This window comes from Echinops telfairi, unplaced genomic scaffold, assembly GCF_000313985.2.
Source record: "Echinops telfairi isolate 266 unplaced genomic scaffold, ASM31398v2 ScPeMD7_6273;HRSCAF=7185, whole genome shotgun sequence".
Classification (NCBI taxonomy): domain Eukaryota; kingdom Metazoa; phylum Chordata; class Mammalia; order Afrosoricida; family Tenrecidae; genus Echinops; species Echinops telfairi.
In genome coordinates, this window is record NW_022110173.1 from 2,766,785 (window position 1) to 2,785,560 (window position 18,776).

At 57.3% G+C, this 18,776-nt stretch overlaps 1 protein-coding gene across 1 annotated transcript in view; it reads right to left on the reverse strand.

The window, feature by feature from the left end:
* Positions 1-113: 113 nt before the first annotated feature.
* Positions 114-18,776, reverse strand: part of CACNA2D4 (calcium voltage-gated channel auxiliary subunit alpha2delta 4) — a 126,368-nt gene continuing 107,705 nt past the window's right edge. The window contains exons 28-38 of the mRNA XM_004710470.3: positions 18,448-18,489; positions 18,198-18,260; positions 8,734-8,804; positions 7,986-8,061; positions 7,409-7,461; positions 7,062-7,117; positions 6,751-6,771; positions 4,416-4,533; positions 1,984-2,096; positions 1,663-1,745; positions 114-924 (exon numbers count right to left, since the gene is read on the reverse strand). Coding sequence (XP_004710527.2) covers positions 820-924; positions 1,663-1,745; positions 1,984-2,096; positions 4,416-4,533; positions 6,751-6,771; positions 7,062-7,117; positions 7,409-7,461; positions 7,986-8,061; positions 8,734-8,804; positions 18,198-18,260; positions 18,448-18,489 — 801 coding nt within the window. The 3' untranslated portion in view covers positions 114-819. The remainder of the gene's footprint in view (positions 925-1,662; positions 1,746-1,983; positions 2,097-4,415; positions 4,534-6,750; positions 6,772-7,061; positions 7,118-7,408; positions 7,462-7,985; positions 8,062-8,733; positions 8,805-18,197; positions 18,261-18,447; positions 18,490-18,776) is intronic.

Consider the following 18,776-nt stretch of genomic DNA (forward strand, 5'->3'; position numbering starts at 1 on the left):
GCCCTTGATAATTTATAAATTGTTATTTTGTCATATCTTGCGCTGTCCGACGTCTCCCTTCACCCAAAAAGTGGTATGTTTCAATGGTGCTATACTGCACCCTGACTGGCTCATCTCTTCCTTGTGACCCTTCCGTGAGGGGATGTCCAGTTGTCTACAGATGGGCTTTGGGTCTCCACAACTGGTTTTTGATGAAATCGATGCAAAAGTTAGGAATTTTTAGACATTCTTTAACAGCAATCGTTTGTGTTACGGGTACCCCTGCTGATGTTTTCTAAAAGGATTTCACGTCTGCGCCTGTTCTGGGTCTTCCGTGTCCACGCTTCTCTGCCTCATTTTGCCCGTGACCAGCGCTCTGTCGTGGCCCTCACTCGGGAAGCTGTGTGGGGTGGGGGCACGATCTGTTGTTAGCGTTGCAGTCGCCTCGCCCTGCTCTTTCTGTAGTTCCGTGGGTTCTCCTGAAGGTCACTTGATTCTTTAGGCAGAGCTGCGCCTTCCTCTTATTGGGCCTGTCTGAAGAGTCTAACACATTCTCCAGTCGGGGCCCAGGTTGAGCTCTTCCTGGGCCTCCTCTTCAGGGTGGCAGGATGACCCTTGAGACCTGCAGCCGTCAGCACCAGGCACTCATTGGGAAGTGCCTTCTGGGACACAGGACTTGGTTTCTTGTTCTGCTCGGCAATCTCAGGGCTCATGGACTGCTAGCCGAGGTCTGAGACGGCAGTGGCCTGGGGGGAGGAGGTTGATTCTACATCTGTTGCTGACTCTAGAACAAATTGGAAAGGGTCGCCTTGCTGAAGCAGAGGTCCGGCTGGGTGGGTGTCATGGCAGAAGCTGGGCCGGTAGCATCCAGGCACACAGAGGCAGCAGGAGCAGGCAGGGTGAGGCTGCGATGTGAGAGGTGCCGCCACAGTCCTGTGCGTTCTCCTGTGGAGCCCAGAGCCAAGATGAGAGGGCAGCCTTCCTACTGATGGGAAAGCCATCCCAGCAGAGGGCACAGATGCCAGGGAAGGGCCTCTGTGAATGGACAAAGCATGGGGAATGGGGAGGTCCAGAACGGAGGAAGCATTACCACTTCCCATAGGTGGAGAGCAGGAGCTGCAGCCTCAGCCCGAGGCCTGGCCTCAAGCCTTGGTTTGCTGTGCGCTGGGGACAGCCTCTCAGAAAGACCACAGTGAAGTTACCCCCCCACCCCCTCCCCGAGCATCTTAACTGCGACTTATTTGTGGCAGCCAGCACAACCAAGACTGTAGTGTGCCTCAGCGCTGGTTGGGCCCATACCTGGTGAGCGCTCAGTGAAGGATGGCCAGCACTAGCATGCTTCTAGTGGCCGCATCTTGTGTGCTCAAAGCTAAGGGAGGCGGGAAGGAGAAAAGCTAAGGGAGGCGGGAAGGAGAAAAGCCTGGGATGGCTGTGTCCTAAAACACCAAGGGCCTGAACCCTGGGGAATGGGACCCTCTAAAAGCACCCTGGGATTCTGGCCGATGGACAGTGTTGGAGTGAGATGGGAACCCGTGAGGGCCGCACACGCACGGCCCCTAGGCGCTGTGCTCATCCACCTGAGCTCCGCTCCTCTGCGAGTGCACACGGGCACACCCGCGCTGAGAACGCCCGCGCTGAGCCGCGCCCCAGGGGCAGAGGCTTTGGCCATGAAGAGCCACGCACCTCTGGGTGGAAAGCGTGGCAGGAATCCGGTCGCTGCCGCAGCTTCTGGGAGCGCATCCTGTCACACTTGACAGAGGCGTTATGTGCAGAACTCTCAGTCAAGGTCAACCACTCATGTCCAGAGTGGACCCTGGAGGCTTGGGGGCGAGACCAGCTAGCTGCCTGGCCAGCAGCTTCAGAAGCAGCGCCGGCCCCAGGGCCCAGGGGAGGGGGCTGCAGCACAAACAGCAATGCTCTGTGGGGATGGTGGTGGTGACGGGGCTGAAGACGACATCATTTACCCCCCGCCCCCCTCCATCTCCTTGGGGACTGGAAGGATATATTTGACTTCTGTGGCCTCCTGCAGGACAGGAGGGAAGATGCTACAATCACACGTGGAGTCTGTCACCAGGAGGAGGAGGTTACTCTTGGGAATCTGTTGCATCATGAACATCCTGCAGCGAAAAGGGTGGCAGGGGCGGGGAGGTGGGGGGGGCACACGGAACTTCTAGCAGTCTTGGCAGTTAGGGAGAAGAGCTTCTAGGGAAAGAATGCCGGGAAACTTCTAGTGCAGGGTTAGTGTCGGAGTAAGGAGCAGAACCACGAGGCAGTTGGATCAGGGGCAGCTGCAGGGACCGTCCTGGGACCCCAACTCCTAAGGGCTTATTTTACCCATAAGCCTTTGCAGTTGCACTTTCCTAGCAGACCGGAGACTGTGAGGAAGTCCAAAGGCAGAGCTTGTTACTCAGATGCCGGGACAACAGGAAGAATGCAAGACCACCCCAAGCAGAGGGGCGTTTGGACAGGCTTGTTTTAGGCGAGTGTGGTGGGAAAGATGCACTGCTCAGGCTTGGCCACCAGGTGGCAGAGTGCTCCTGCGCACCGCCCGGAACCCAGACCAGAGAGCTGGAGTAAAGGAAGGAGGCCTGGGGTACTGCAGAGTAGTGACAGCTGCCACTTGCTGAGCCTTTCCTACTTACTGACATCAAGTCCATTCCGACTCAAAGGGACCCTTGAAGACAGAGTAGAACTAGGCTGTGCATCTTTATGGAAGCAGAAACCCTCATCTTTGGCCTGACCTAGCCCACTGTGCCCCCGCACACCCCTGACTATAGGTGTGTGTGCACGCATGAATATTTAACCTTCACTGCTCAATCCGAGTTCAGTGTCTCCCCGTTTTGCAGATGAGAAAACCGAGGCTAGAGGCAGTTAGGTTCTTTGCTTAAAAGGTTACACAGCTGGGAAATGGCCGAGCCTGCAGTTGTGAGCAAAACCGCCTACTCTGGGGCCCTACTTGTACTCCAGGCCCTGTGCTTCTAGCTCAGTTCTCACAGAGCGAGAGTCCCATGCAAACCACCTCCCCGGGGTTAAAATCCACCAACACGACACGCCCCTTGAGGGATTGGAACTGGGGTCTGTCCGAAGTGCTACACCAGAGAGGTCTCTTGAAATCTAGGGACTGAAGGACACCCCGGGAAGTTGCTAGTGAGTGGCCTATCTGCCTAGGGCAGACAGTGCGGCAGGGGCTTCTGTTGAAGGCTGGGGGTGGGACGTCAGCAGGAGAGGCTGCTGTTAGATCCTCTCTGCCTACAGGGCCAGGGCGTGGCAGAGCCCGTTGGATCTAGGCTTCTACCCAGGACCCAGCCCGTTGGGGCTCCTGTGAGTCTAGGAGTCAGGCCCAGGAGTGCGCTGCAGACAGCTGCTGTCTGACCAGACCACGAGGGGAGCCCAGAGAGCAGCCTCAACCCCCGCACTTCTCTAAGCAGGACAGAGCTGGATTTCCAAAGGACGGTGGACTTGCCCGTGTTCTCATTGCCTCTTGCTTTCAAACATCGCCACAGTGGGCTTGTAGCCCACGTGGCCTCTGACAGGCCAGTGCATGGCTGCCCCTGCTGTGGTGCCCATAGTGCAGTTCTCGAACATCTGTCCCCACACTGAGAGCCTCTGAGGTATGTCCTGTGCTTGGCTGCCAATGCCGAGGCTGGAGGGTGACGTGCACCCAGTCGCTTCAGAAGCAGGGTCTGTCCATCCGCTTTCCAAAAGTCCACTGTTGGACACGCTGGGGGGGGGTACGGTCTCATGCACCACCCACGGGGTCGCTGTGAGTGGAATTGACCCCAAAGCAATGGGTTTTCCATCTTAAATCACAACAACAAAGCAATCAAACCTGCTGCCATTAAGTCACAGGGACCCTGTGGGACTGAGTAGAGGGCTCCCCAGGGTTTCTGAGCCCGCAAACCCATCTTCATGGGAGCAGCAAGCCTCATCTTTCTCCTGGGGAGCAACTGTGCCCTTGAACTGCTGACCTTGCTGTTAGCAGCCCAGCATGTAACCAAGTACACCACAGGGCTTCCTTTTAGATCCTCAAGTATTTAAAAAACAGGAACAAATGAGGCTACCATGGGAGGGGGCCTCAGCAAGGCTGCAGAGTTGTCTTCTCTCTCTGCCTGACCCGAGGGGGGTTGAGGCTTGGGGGCGGGCCGGGCTATGACAGAGAACCGGCCTGGGAACCACCTTGGCCTGTTTTCCCTATTGCCAGCACACCAAACGGCCCCATGCTCCCCTCCCCCCCCAGCCCCCTCGGCTGGCCTGACCTCAGACCCTCTGCCTCAGCCTGCTTCCTTCACTAAGGAAAGTGAAGATCAGCTAGATCCCTGAGAGTCTTGGCAGTGTCGCCTGCTTCCCCTGATGGTTCTGAAGCCAGAAGGCAGCTTGCGGTGGAGGGGCGGGGATCTGGCCCTTGGTGAGCCAGCCAGAGCAGCCCAGAGCCTTACTTCTGGCAGGTCCCACACTCGATGAAGCCGTTGGTCTCCCGGACAGCCGCCTGGTGCACAAACACTGGGTACTCCGTATCGCATGGCTGCAGCAGGTCCAGTCTCTTGTGCTTGTGGGCTGCGGGCAGACAGGGCCACAGCAGGTGTGAGCGAGGGCATGGCAGAGTGTGCCTTAAAAACCACCCCCTGCTGGATCATACTTGCCCACTTTCTGGGTTGGGGAGTTCACTGCTACCCCAGGCCCGTTTGCAAATGGACTCCACTGTTTGGCAGTTCTGGGGTGGGGGTGGGGAGCAGGGACAAAGGAGCCCGGGATAAGTGAGCTGGGATCAAGGGCAACAGTCATGCCCTGGCCCTGGGACTTTGGCAAAGCCACTGCTTCTCTTGGTGGCCTCTGTCCTCGGGCACACCTTCCCTGGTTGACACAATGGCCAGGCGCTAGATGATAAGCAAAGAGCTGGCAGTGTGACCCAGCCAGAGGCACCTCGGAAGATAGCCCTGGCGAGCTGCTGCTGAAAGGCCACAGCTTGCAGGCTGGCAGAAACTCGGCCTCTGCCCATATACATCACACTGCATATATGTACACAGGGTTTCCACCCACATATACCACACTGTGCATGTATGCACACACAATGTCCACCCATATCACACTGTGCATGTATGTACACAGGATGTCCTACCACACTGTGCATGTATGCACACACGATGTCCACCTATATCACACTGTGCATGTATGTACACAGGATGTCCTCCCACATATATCACTGCATGTATGTACACAGCGTGCCCACCCACATACATCACACTGTGCATGATGTACACGGGGGCATCAGACTCCCTGTGTGGACTCCTGTACCCCACAGCAGCCAGCATGCTCCATGGAAGCTGGGGGAGAGGTGTCGGCAGAGCACCCCCTCAAAAGTGCTTCCAGCATTGACAGCTGAGGGTGTCTGGGAGGAGAGGGGTGGTGTATGTGGAGGCCTTAGTCCTCTCAATCCGACCACCCCTCCCCTTCCCCGTAGGCAGCTAACATTTTCTGAGTCTAACAAAAGCCGGGTGCCCTGCCCCTGGCCAGGCCCAGACTGCTCCCCGGTGGAGGGGCAGGAGAGCCCTGGCCAGCACTTCTGGCTCCTGGTGTGAAGCGTTGGACTCCATTCAGGCAGGGATAAAACACGGGCCGGCCGGCCGGCCTGCCCACCCAGCTCGGATGATGAGCAACCCAACAATCCCCACCATTGCAGTCACTTCCCGGCGTAGTAGAGTGACCTCCCCAAGGCTTTGGGGCAGCCCGTTCTGGAAGGACACTGCACTGGCGGGGCCACTGCTCTGAGGGAGGAGAATTCTGAACAGCCTGGTGGGGACCCTAAGTGTGGGCCAAAGAACGAGGGGTCCTCTTCAAGACAAAACTGCTGACAGACATGGGGGTGTGGGGTAGTTTGGGGGTCCCTCCTCCCTCTCTGGTGTGGCCCACTCAGGGGCCTGTGTCTAAGTAGCACATGGTTCCTGGCTCTGTCATAGACGCCTGTAACGGACGGCCCCTCGGAGCCGTCCTGGGAGGACCTGGGCACGAGGAGTGTCATTTCCTAAAGAAACCTGGGAATGAGAGCGGAGGGTCAGAGGGCAGCTCTGGAGCCAAAGCCTGTGGGGCCGAGCCAGGAGGGGGAGGGAGCGTGGGAAGAACAGACAGGTGGGCATCAGCGAGCAGCGGATAGGGAGCACCGTGCCATGGGGCGCTCCAGAGCCCCAGGGAGGAGGTCCCGTCAAGCATGAGGGGTGAGCAAACCAGGTGAGGCAAGGCTTCCCTGTGGTCTCAGAGCTCCAGGTCCCCAGGAGTGGGTGTGTATTCATGTCCCTCCAACGAGGGAGTGGTTCTCATTCTCCTGGGGCTGTGGCCACCACTGGCCCAGTGGAAGATTCCGCTTTGATAGGTGACCATGTTGCTGCCTTTCAGGCACTCTGCCCTCACACAAGGCCATTGGAGGGCTGTCTGGAGACCTTCCTGGTGACCAGCCCCTCCCTCCAATGGGACTGCAGAGGGCTCTCGGGACCTCCGGCTGGAGGTGGGCCCGGGCCTTCTTCTCTGCAAGGTGACCTGGCCTCACCTGCCCTGAGTTACACATCACCCCATTCCTCGTGGAATCTGAATGTTGTCTGCAGACAGGAGACGGTGGACAGGGTTTATTTCCCCTGGGTGGAACTTTCCAGTGCTCCGAGTCAGGGTCCCAGGATAGAGAGAGTTCCGAGTCCTCTGTGGGCTGAGGACAGGCCCCGCAGCTCCCACTCTGCCTGCAACCCACCCGAGGTCGACCAGGGTCCCCCAGTGAATGTGACTTACCGTGATGGAGCACGCCTTTGGCTGCCCAGGACATGGGGGCCCAGCCCGGGTGGACACGGCACAGACAGGGCATGATGTCACATGAGGTGGGGGCGTCACCCAGGACGGATGACGTCACATGGATCCGTGATGGCCCCGGATGACATGACGTCACACAGAGAGGTGAGGGGAGCCAGGCACGAGAAGAAGAGGATGAGCAGCCCGGCAGGAGACAATAGGTACCAGGAGCCTCTCTCCAGAGTGCCCTGTCCCCCACCCTGACTGCAGACCACAGTGCGATGGAACCCACCCGTCCTGCGGGGCATACTCACCGGCGGCCCCACTATCCCCATGCCAGCTTCCCCAGGCACTCCACTGCAGCAGGAACCTGTGAGATGCAGGACTGAGCCTCAGAGACCTCTGTGGCCCCCTGCCCCCACTGGAATCCCCATACACACTGGGGCCGGGGCACCAGGGAGCTTCCAACAGGTCCATCTTCCTGACCCGAGGGCTCCTAGATGGCAGAGCGGAGGGAGGGACCCTCACCTCCTCCTCGGGGGTTGGTACCACGTATGGTGTCCGGGACCTCAGGCGGCAGCCCCAGAAACCACACCTGTCTGTACGCAGTTCTCCAGCCCGCCTCGGTCCCCCCACCTCAGACCCGCCCCCCCCCACTCACAGCAAGAGCTCATTCAGCAGCCACTTGGTAGCAGTCAGGAAGGCAGGGATTGGCTGTAAGGGAGAGGGGGCACGCCGTTAACATGCAGGCCCAAGCGCCTTCCCAGGGCACCACACAAGACGTGGAGACTGGCACCAGCTGCGGCGGGTGGCTGAGCAGCCCCTCCTGCTCCCACCACCCCTTGCCAGCCCCCTGTAGTTCAGACAGTGGAGGTTTGATCCCCATGCTGACGAGGCACGTCCAGGGCTGCAGTGGCTGAGGCTCCTGGGTCAGGGGGTGCGGCAGCCTTGCACGGCTATAAAGGGCCAACGCCTTACTCTCTTGGCCAGAGGTCCTGCTCGTTCACACGCTTCCGGAGTGACTCCCTGACACCCCAAAGCCGCGTTCTACAGGGCCACGTGGGTGGAGGGCAGAAGTTGGTCAGGTCCCGAGCCAGACCAGACCATCTGCACTGGTGAGAATGAGAACCACCCAGGCGAGCAGTGCCGGCTGGACGCGGACGCCATGGTGACCTCTGTTGAGAGGACAGGGCGGTGGACTCTCTGTCCTGTGGAAGGACGGCCTGGGTGACACTCACGCTGGCCAGGGGCTGAGCCGAGTTCTGGTGGTGACCCGGGAGCTTGCACATGGCCTGGTAGTCGTACATGGTCACTCTGGAAATCAGACACGGGATACGTGAGTCCGAGGACTCAGGGGACGCGGGCCAGCAGGACCTCCACTCATCGTGATTGGTGAGAGTTTGTGGGCAGGTCGGGAGTAGCTCAGGCTACAAGCTATGTTTCTGTGTTTCAAGTGGCCTGAGAAAGTGAATGGGTAGCCAATGGCTGACTTTAAAAACAAACAAACATTTTATGGGGGACTCTTAGAGCTCTTATCACCATCCATCCATCCATCCATCCATTGTATCAAGCACATTTGTGCATATGTTGCCATCATAATTTTCAAAACATTTTCTTTCTACTTAAGCCCTTGTTATCAGCTTCCCCTCCCCCTCCCCCGGTGAACCCTTGATAAATGATCAATGATTGTTATTTTCATATCTTACACCGGCTGTTGGGCTGGATGGTGCCCCCTCCAGCGGGGTCTGAGCTGGGGGAGGGGGCCCCCAGCAGTGATGCCCACATGACCACCTGCCCCTCCCCTCCTCACAGCTGGTTCTGGACGTCAGAAAGGTTATTTTTGGAGCTCTTCGGGAGTGCTCATTGTGGGGGCTTGAGGTCCAGATCCTGATGCCTGTCTGGACAATTTAGCATCAGAGCTTGCCTTGGCTGTGTCTACTTAGACTGCGGGGGATGGGTGGTGGTGAGGGGTCCCATCTCACTTACTGGCTGAACACCCCCATGCTGAGCAGTTGGGTCATGAAGGCACCATCAACCTCCCCCAGAAATCTTCCTGTCTGTGAGGGAGAGAGGAGAGAGAGAGAGAGGAAGTCATTTAAAGCTACCAGCCTTGCCTGGGCTTGCTCTGCCTCCAGACTCCCCTCCGGGCCTCTTCCTTTGCGTGCCCATCAGCACCATGGGCACCATCCATTCATCACCGATCCCTCTTGCCCAAGGCCTCCCCTTCTTCACTGCCCCTCCATTTTACCAAGCAGGGGGTGCTTCTGCAGGGCCTGGCTGCTCCTGCCCTCCTGCCCACAGCTCCTGGTGCTTTGTAACCGTGCTGCCACCCGCCAGTTGGCTACAACTGGTGGTCCAGTGGTTAAGGGCTCCACTGGTGGTCCTCACCGCCCAGAGGTTCCACGGAAGGAAGGCCCAGCAGTCTTGGAGGAAGGCCCATGCTCATGGTGAGTCTGAATCAATCGGACAGCCCCTCCCAGCCACCGAAAGCCATGCACTGAGCCCCAAGTTGCAAATTGGGCTTGTTTGTAATGGGGTGGCAGCCCTTCCCATCTCTCAGTCGGGGTCACCAGCGGTAAGTCAGGCTACCGAAGGGCTCAGGAAATTTGGGCTGTTAGATACGAATGGGCTTCCAAAAGTTGGTGGCCAAACGCCGCTATCTTTTTAGTCAATTTTCCCACGGACTCTGTGAGGTTCCCACCGGTGTTACATGCATGTCTTTGGGTGTGTCTGTTCTGGGTCAGATGTATTTCTTTCTGTGAGTCCTGGCCAACAAGGGTTCAAAAATAGTGCCCGTCTCAAACTCGGGTGTCCTGACTCGACTTGGAGAGGATTCTGGGTGCCTCTAGCTTTCCCTTCCACACCTCCCACTTCTCATTAATTAGCCACTTGCCTTTCTGATTCCATGGGCACTGGCGTCCTTAGACCCTCACCCACCCTCGGTGGCCACAGTGGCCTCCTAGCAGCTCCCTCTCCTCAGCAGCTGCTGCCAGAATTGTGGGCTCCTCTCACCCACAGCTTGTAGGAAGGGCGCAGGGAGCCTGGTCTGCTTCCCTCACAGGGATGCTTCTCCGGCTCCTGGGCCTGGCTGGGGCGCCCCCTCCTCAGGCTGTGGTGGGGACACCATGCCAAGGCGTAGCAGGTAAGGTTGGAGGGGAGGGGGTGGCTCAGAGGAGGAAACCAGACCGGCAGAGGGAGCGTGAGGGCCTGGGGCGTGAGGAGGGAGTTGCCAGTGGATCCGAGACCCCGTGTAATCTTCTGTGGAAACAAGGTCTGATGGGTTCCTCAGAGCAATGAGAGAGCTTGTTATATGAAGAAATAAACACATGCCTGCTGTAAGGACCGAGACTCCCTTTAAGGAAACCTGCTTTGGGGGTGCCTGATGGACCCCTACTTCCTACAGGAGTGGAGATTGATCCCAGACGGGAGTCCATCAGGAGGCTGGGCTCTTAAGCAGCTGATAGCAATCAGAGAAACGGCAAGAATAAGAACTATATTTATATTTGGAGGAGGGGGTGGTAATGCCTTGGGGGGTGGGGGGTTGCCCCAGGAAAGCCACATGGAAAGCTATACTAAGATTGGACATGTAAAAAAAGAGGGCCAAAAACATGGGGAAATCCCCAAACAAAAAATCACAATTCACTGCCTTTGAGTCGATTTGGACTCCTAGCGACCCTGTAAGACAGAGTAGAACTGCCCCTGGGGGTTTCTGAGATGGGAACTCCTGATGGGAAACCCCCTGGGCCAAGGCTTGGAACCAGGGGAAAACTCAGGAAATGCCACTCCACAAACAGAGCTGGGCAGGGAGGGGTCAAGGCCTGACATCCTATAGCGTGTTTTGGAAAGAGCTCTCTTACAAAAGGACACTGTCAGGATGCCACCGCTCTAAAATCTATGACAAAAGTCATCACCAGTAACTGGCAGGTTAATGACAGGCGCAAACAGGGAAAAGGGACCGGAGGTGGTGGCAACAGAGGCCTGGAACTGGGTGGAGGCTCCGCTCTCTCTTTGCCTGGAATGGCCGGACTGCCCCAGAGGGTGGTGGTTAGCGCCTCTGATTTGCAACACAGTCACTCGTGACATGAGATTGAACAGACTGGTCTTGGGCCAAGAACTTGCAAACCGGTTTGGAGAGACAGATAGCAGCCCAGTGACACCCCCTTGCGCAGAGCACAGCCTGCCATCGCAGGCACCTCCCTTGGAGGTATAGACAAGCAGGACCCACTTTTCTGAAAGGCAGGCCAGGGGAGGGAGCAGAGAGGCGAGAGGCACCCAGAGCACTCCAGGCAGAAAACAGCAGGTGGGGAAGCGAGAGGCGCAGGGACTACAGGAAGGGCCTGTTCTTCAAGAGGTTCGACTCCACCCAGAGGCACCCTGGAAGGAAGATCCTGTGACCTCCTTCTGAAAATATTAGCCACCCAGAACCCTGTGGGGCACACACACTGTATTATAGATAAAAAGTCGAGGGGGGGTTCACACCAGAAGAAACATACGTTGATGGTTACCGGGGACGGGAGGGAAGGAGGGGACATCACAGGCTAAGAGGTAGACAGGTGGTAACTGGGGGCAGAGGAAGACAACACACCACAGAGGGAGGCGGGCAAAGAGTGATGGCGGCACTGGGAGGTTTGCGGGAGCTAAAGGCAACAGAGGCAAATACTGTTGTCGACACGCCTGCACCAGTGGGGACCTATGCGCAGATGTTCAGCTCCACACGCAGACTGAGCCGGTGTGGGAGGGAGAATGCAAGCAGACCGGTGAACATATAAAGGCTGGCCAGAGGACAGTTGCAGACGGCTGTCTGCTTGCCCATTGTTGTCATGGAGGCTCCCAGAGGTCAAATTAGGAACACTCCCTAGACAGCAGAACCAGAGGGAAGGGGTTGCTGGGCCTGGGGGGTGGCGACCACAGTCTGGAGTCAGTTCACAAAGGCTCCACTTGGGCGGGGGGCGGGGGGCGCCCAGGCTCTGAACTGCTCAGGAGCAGCCACCTAAGGCTCAGCCATTGGTCTCGCCATCCCGAGGAAGAGTGTGAGGCAGCTCCAAAGAAAGACGGCCCGCAGAGATGCCAGAGCTCCACTGCCCCGGGGCGGCAAAGCTGCACAGTGGGCACCGCCGCTGCCCCCACGGCCACCTGCTCTGAAAGGATCACAGGGGGCAGTCTCGGCTAGAATGGGAGAGGGAAATGCAACACGAACCTCACCTCCACCAGCGAGGCCCCGTTTACTGGTCGGAGAGAGACCAGGGCCCCTTTCCCAAACGGTCTGGGGCGGAACGCAGCGCTGTGGCAGAATCATCCACCACCCAAGAGCACTAGGACAGCGTCCGCCCAAGGACCAAGCTCAGCCGGGTTTGGAGAGATGGTGAGCGCGGTGTGGGGATGGTGGAGGGCGAGTTGACACACGCTGGGTCTGCACTGTTGCGGGAGAAACTGTGCCCTCCAGACCTCCATCTGACTCGCAGTAACAAATTTAAAGGCCCTGTGGGGCACGGGTCTGCTCGGACACACGCGGGGATGCCACAAGTTGGCGTCTGCTCAAGAGCTACCGGTTGGTTAGCTGTGCTCAACTACATTTCCCAGACTCCCTTGCAGCTAGGGCAGGCCAGTAAAAAAACTAAGCAAAGTCATATCCATGAATCTCTTGAGAGGAAAATGACTGCATGGAAGAGGAGCTTTGGTCTGTAGCCCTCCCTCTTCATGCCTAGAAGGTGGACCAGAAGGCAGGAGCACCTATAGCCAGGTGGTTATAGGTCTTTAAGGACCCCTGTTGACACTCCCGACCCGGGCTGCTTCATCCTGGCTTCGTCTGTGCGAGACTATAAATCTCTTATTTGGTTAAGCCAGTTGAGGGAGCCCCCTTCCTTGAGAGGACGTTATTCCTAAGTGATAAAATAAGTTGCTCTGGGTCAGTGTCAACCAGTGGCCCAAAGTGGGGGAAATGGATCAAGTCTCTGGACCCATAGAGCCGAAGCCCACACCCTCGGCTCCCAGGTTCATTCAGGTCTCCTAGACGCGCCCAATTCCCTAACTGGCCCCAGCACCCCAGCAGCAAACAGCCATAGAGATCCGGCTCCTCTCTGCCCAGGCACTAGAAAGAGGACCGGAAGCTCCTGGCTTCTGAGGCTACAGCTGGACCGGTATCTGTCCTCTCTCAAACCTGGCCTCTTTCACTGGGATGCTGCTTTTGCTGGCTGCCTGACAGGCAGACTCCGTGCACCACAGGACACAGAACTGCCCGGTCCCCTACTTTCCCCTTGCGGGGATCCTCAGGGCTGCCCTGGCTGACTCTCAGAAGTAGACTCTGCCAGGCCTTCCCTGAGCCTCTTCCTCTGCAGGCTCAGCTGAGCCCCGGTTGGCATCGTAGCATCCCGGTAGATGACCTGACCTGTGGCTGTGTGTGACTGCCCTGGCACCTGGCAAACCCAGGTGTCCCCCCGGGAGGCAGGAATTTTACCACTGGAGCACCAAGGCCCTCGTTCATTGTGGGTCGCCATACACGCAGAGTGGTCCGCTGCGGGGCTCTGCTCTGGGGCCGCATCTAAAGGGCCCGGGGTCTCCCTGACTGCCAGGGCTAGAAGATGCTGGAGGGAGGAGCCTGGCAGGAGCCCAGCTTGGAGGCGGAGCAGGAAGCCCGTGAGGCAGCTGCAGCAGAGTGTGCCAGCATGCTGGCTAGCTGGCAGCAGCCCCTGGGCATGTCTAATGTGTGTGCCCTTGCAGAGCTGAACCGCCAATGTCTCCTGTCTCCCAAAAGGAGGGCACTGGACCATGGGCGGGAAGACTTCGGCTTCTGGGGCATCATGGAGCAAATGTCATGCGACCCCTTTACCTAAGGACAGCCCCAGCTCCCCCTTCTCTGCGACTGGGATGACCCCTCCTGCTAAGAGCTCTGGGGACCAAAGGAAGGCCAGGTGGGGAGTGTCTCATGTGGGTGTCAGGTGCCATCCAGGTGATTCTCAAGGGACTCAGGTGACCCATGTTGGAGCAGTGATCTTCTCAGGAGCAGACCCCTGAGACGTGCCTGGGTGGGTTTGAGCCACCAACCTTGCGGTGAGCAGTTGAATGTTTACCCACTGTGCCGCCATGGCTCTTTGCGTGGCTCCTGGTGGGGACCAATGTCATTCTACTCCATCTGCTGTCCCTACTGCCTCCCCTGGCTCCCCTGAGCCGTGTCATGTGACAAGTGCTGCTGGCCACACCGGGAGCCCAGGCAGGAGTATGGCGGATGTGAGTAGCCTGCAGAGCCGGCCTCTGTGAGCCCCCCACATGCTGAGGAAGGAGGCCGGCCTCAGGTTCACGTGACAACCAGAACGTCACCTGGTGGGCCAGGGCCCTGAGGGAGGTCCTAGCTGCTTCTCCGAGGCTGCCGGACAGGACCGCAGGAAGGCAGAGGCTGTGCCAGGCCCTGGGGAAGCTCTGGCAAGATGTCAGTGGAGGCTGTGAGCTGGGGGGCGTGGAGGGTGGGGCAATGGGGAGCAGGGAGGCAGAGATTTCTCCCCATGGACCCCAGGAGTGACTTAAAGACAGCTGACAGGTCGAGTGGGAGGAAGACAAAGAGTTTGGGCTGGGTGGGACTGGGGGGCAGGGGATCGGAGAAAACCAGGAGCTGAAACACAAGACAGGCTCAGCCACATGCCAAGTGAGGGCAGGCAGGCTTGCCCCAGGCTGGGAGGAGGGAGCTGTGCCCTCGGAGAGGCAGGTTCCTCGGACAGTGCTGGGACTTGAGGGCAGCTCTCCAGGGGCTTTGCTGCTCCTTTGAGGACCTTTGCGTGGGGGTGTTGCGTGCAGGCAAGGGACAGGACTCGGTCTCTAAAATCCAGGGTGACAGACCCACTGTAAACATGACACAGGCCCATAGCTGTTGTCACTCTCCTGGCCCCGGCTGTGGACCTCCCTTCCTAGGGAAAGAATGGCTGTACTCTGGTCACATGTAGTTCTCTATGATAACCCCCTTTAGAGCCTTGGCGGCTCTATGGACTACGAATGGGCGGCTCACCACAAGGTGGGCAGTTCAAAATCACCAGCTCTCCTGAAGGAGAAAGATGAGGCTGTCTGCCCCCATGAAGATTTAAAGCCCCAGAAACCCTCTGGAGGGTCAGCAGGAGTCAGAATCAACTCAATGGCAGTGAGTTCGATTTCAGTCTATTATAATACCGAAGGAAGCACTCCTCGTTCAACTCTGCTGCCAAGCAGCCTTTTAAAATGTCCAAGAGCGAAGACATCACCCTGAGGGGGAAGAGCATTGGGACCAAATGCAGGGCCCAAGGTCCCCAGGACAAACGGAAACGACTCCGCTGTGCACTCTCCGGCCACTTCTGTAAAAGTGTCCACAGCCCCTCTGACCTAGATACAAGCAGTGCTACAGGCGAGAAGGGTCGCTTTGCCGACCTGGCTCACGTAGACTTACAGAGGACAAGCTCAGGTTCCACTTGAGAGAGATGGACTGAGTTAGAATTCGTGACTACGACAGAGACATGGGCCTCCCTCTCCACCATCACCCCCTTCTTCCGCCCAAGCTCGGGTAGACTGGGCACGTTCACGTGCTCGCTTCCCCCTTTCCTGTTTCCCGGGGCCCAGACGGCGCTCCAGCCAGGCTCCCTGGCCGGCTTCCCTGCTTTGTTGACCTCAGAACCTGGCCCAGTGCGAGGGCCTGGATGGGCTGATATGTCAGAAACATGTGACTTTGGTGGGTGGCAGATACTCAGATCATGTCCCGATTCCCTCCTCACAGCACTGGTATCTCTATGCGAAAATTGTTTCAGGAAACTGATCAACTCATAAACAAAACCAAACCAAAACCCCAACTGTCATGGAAGTGACCCTATAGGACCGAGTACAGCTGTCCCTTTGGGTTTTCTCAGGCTATCTATCAATCTTCCTCCCATGGAGCCGCTGCTGGGTTCCAACCGCTGACCTTGTGGCGGCTCACCCACTACACCCCAGGGCTCCTTCAGTGCCTGCAAAAGTTGTCAACCCAAACCCTAGCACCTGCAACCTTCTACGAGAGTGGTTCTCAACCTTCCTCATGCGGCCACCCTTTCAGGCAGTGCCTCATGTTGTGGGGGCCCCCAACAATAAAATTATTTTCATTGCTACTTCATCACTGTCATTTTGCCACTGTTATGAATTGGGCGACCCCTGTGAAAGGGTCGTTCGATCCCCAAAGGGGTCACAACACACAGGTTGAGAACCACTGTTCTAAAAGATCCAATCAACTCTACTGCAGAGGCACCCCCCGCCCCCCATCCTCACCCCCAGTGTGCTTTGAATCAAGTACGCAAGAATGAAGGCGGGCAGGGAGGGGCCCAGGGAAAGGAGCAGGCTACCCAGGAGGCTGGGACTTGCCGCCTGCCACACTCTTCACAGAAGGCCAATAGCCCTGGGGTCAACAATCTGTCCTGTCAATTCTCCAGCCCCATCCAGCCAATGTTCCCTCAGCGTGGTCTCCCTCCCCACAGCATGCTTTCGAGAACCTCTCTCCTATTCTCATCACTTATCTTGTATGCTTAGGTTCAAAGCTGGTCATTTCTATAGCGAAGAGTCGGGTGTGTGTGTGTGTTAATAACCAAGCCAAACCTTGTTTTTTGTCTGGTGGTAAATGTGATTAGCATACCGCCACAAGTGATGAAGCGAAGGCCCGCCTTCTAGGTCCCCAGAGGGACGGGAGAGTGGACAGGGTTCCTCCCTTCATGGAGATGGACCTGCTCATATGGACTTCTCAGAAGTCCCAATTCTGGACCCCGCTTCCAGGGATGGGCCAGCTCTAACTCAGCACTAAGCTTGTTGGCCTGGAGCTAAGAAAGGGCTTTACGAGGTCAAATGATTGAAAATAGAACCAAGAGGAGAAGAATATTTAGTGCTATGTGAAAAGGACATGCAACTCAAATAGCAGTCCTATTAAAGTTTTATTGGAACAAAACTATGCGTATTCACTTTTGTGCTCTTTGAGGTTGCTTTTGCACCCCTATGGCAGAGCTGAATGATTGTGGCTGAGACCACGGGGTTCACAAGTCCCAAGACACAGATTATCTGGTCCTTTGCAGTCCCTGCTTCAGAGAATTGTCTCTTGAACTAGGCTGCCTTCTTCCTACATCCCTTCTGACCCAGCGTCAGGCTTCTGCCTCCTCTCTGAAGCTCCTTGGGCCCCTTGAAAGCCAACACCAAGACACCAGGAGACATGGCCAGGCTCGGTTACCCGGGGCAGCAGGAGCGGGAGCATGAATGATTGAGAGCATCAGATTGTCCTAAAGCCTCATTCCCAGTGCGGGGCTCAACTTCTGCCACCAACTGCTGTCCTCCCTGAGCCACTGATGAGTTTTACAATGGACCGTCCACTTGAGAAATACTGCAACCGAAGAGTGACAAAGCCCCAAGGGGGTGTCACAGCAAACGAGAGGGCAGGCAGAGGCACCCAGGCGATCGTCATGAGGAATAAGCAGTAGTTACCGAGTCGGCCCCTGACTCATGGCGACCCCGCTCACCATAGAATCGGACCATTTTGATCCATAGGGTTTGCACTAGACTGCCAGGCCTTTCCTAGTCTGTCTAAGTCTAAAAGCTCCCCGGAAACTTGTTTGGCATCACATTAACATGCACACTCACAGATGAGTGCTGTCCTGCCCCTTGGCCGGGAATCCAACCATGGGTCTTCCCCACAGAAGGTGAAAGCTCTACCACGGCCCGAGTGAACGGAGTCCTGCCGGAGACAGCTGTGTTCTTCGTTCTCGTTGGACCTTTGTATTGTGAATTGGGAGCGGGTTCACCGAGCAGATGGTCAGTTGCACATCCCACAATTCATACCTGTCTGTTTCAGCACATCCATCGCAATCCCCTCGCTGTGCGTTCACTTTCTCCCCATTTCCTGCTTCCTCTCCTCCTATTCCCAGCCCTCTGTACTGCTTCCTCCTGATTTTAAATGGTGGATTACTCTAACATGACGGCCAGTTCCGTTCCAGACCCGAAGGCCTGAAGGCCCATGGTCTGCAGGGTTTCAGCAATTTCTGTCCTACCAGCAAGCCTGGTACCTTCTAGGATCTTGAGTTTGCTCCATATGTTCTCCCACGCTACCCAGGGGCGAGGAGCCCTGGTGGTGTAGTGGTTCCCTGTTGGGCTGCTGATCACAAGGTCAGCAGTTTGAAACCACCAGCCACCCTGAGGGAGACAGATGGGGCGTTCCACTCCCATCAAGAGTGATCATCTCAGAAGCCCACAGGGGCAGTTCTACTCTGTCCTACACGGTTGCCACGAGTCCCAGCGACTCGTTGTTGAGTTTGGAGTTGTCTGCCCAGGGCTGTCTGGGTATGATCCTGGAACCCTGTCTTCCGGCATCCTTTCCTGGGAAACGCTTCCATTGGCATCGAACCAGCCTCTGCCCTCGCGTTGACAGAAGTCACTGCCAAACATCCTTCCTCCTCCTGCCCCCTGCCCCTTGGTTCTCTTCCCCAGTGACTTACCTGCTGGGCCCGCTCAGAGATCAGGATGAACCCATTGTTGTCTACGACGAAGCAGTCCAGGTCCTAGAGAAGGAAGAAGCACAGACGGAGGCCGCCGCCGGGGCCAAGCCCTGGCCTCCCAGTTCCTGGAGGTCCAAGGAAAAGCATTCTCTTCCCAAGGGAGCCCGGCATGGGAGGGAGGGAGGAGGGGAGCTAGCCCACTAAGAGTACATGATGACAGGGGCCCATGGCTCTCACACGGCCGACTTACGCTGTCCTGGCAGCTCCCTGGGCATGGTTCCTCCACACTGCACTAGAAGGAAGAACAGGGGTTGTGAAGATGGGTGTGTCTATGCATTGTGTGCATCTGTACCTGTGTGGTGTGTATGCGGTGTGTTAGGCATGTGCAGAGTGGTGGGTATGTTGTACACACACACACACACATACACACACGCGCAGCAGGTGTGTGGTGGGTGTGCTTGCATTTGCAGAGAGCCACGGTGGGAGGGACCAGGGGCCCAGGGGCCCAGGAGGTGTGGGGGAACCAAGAAAGGCAAGACAGCGGGGAGCGCCCACTGGTGGCTGCTGAGGGTACTATGG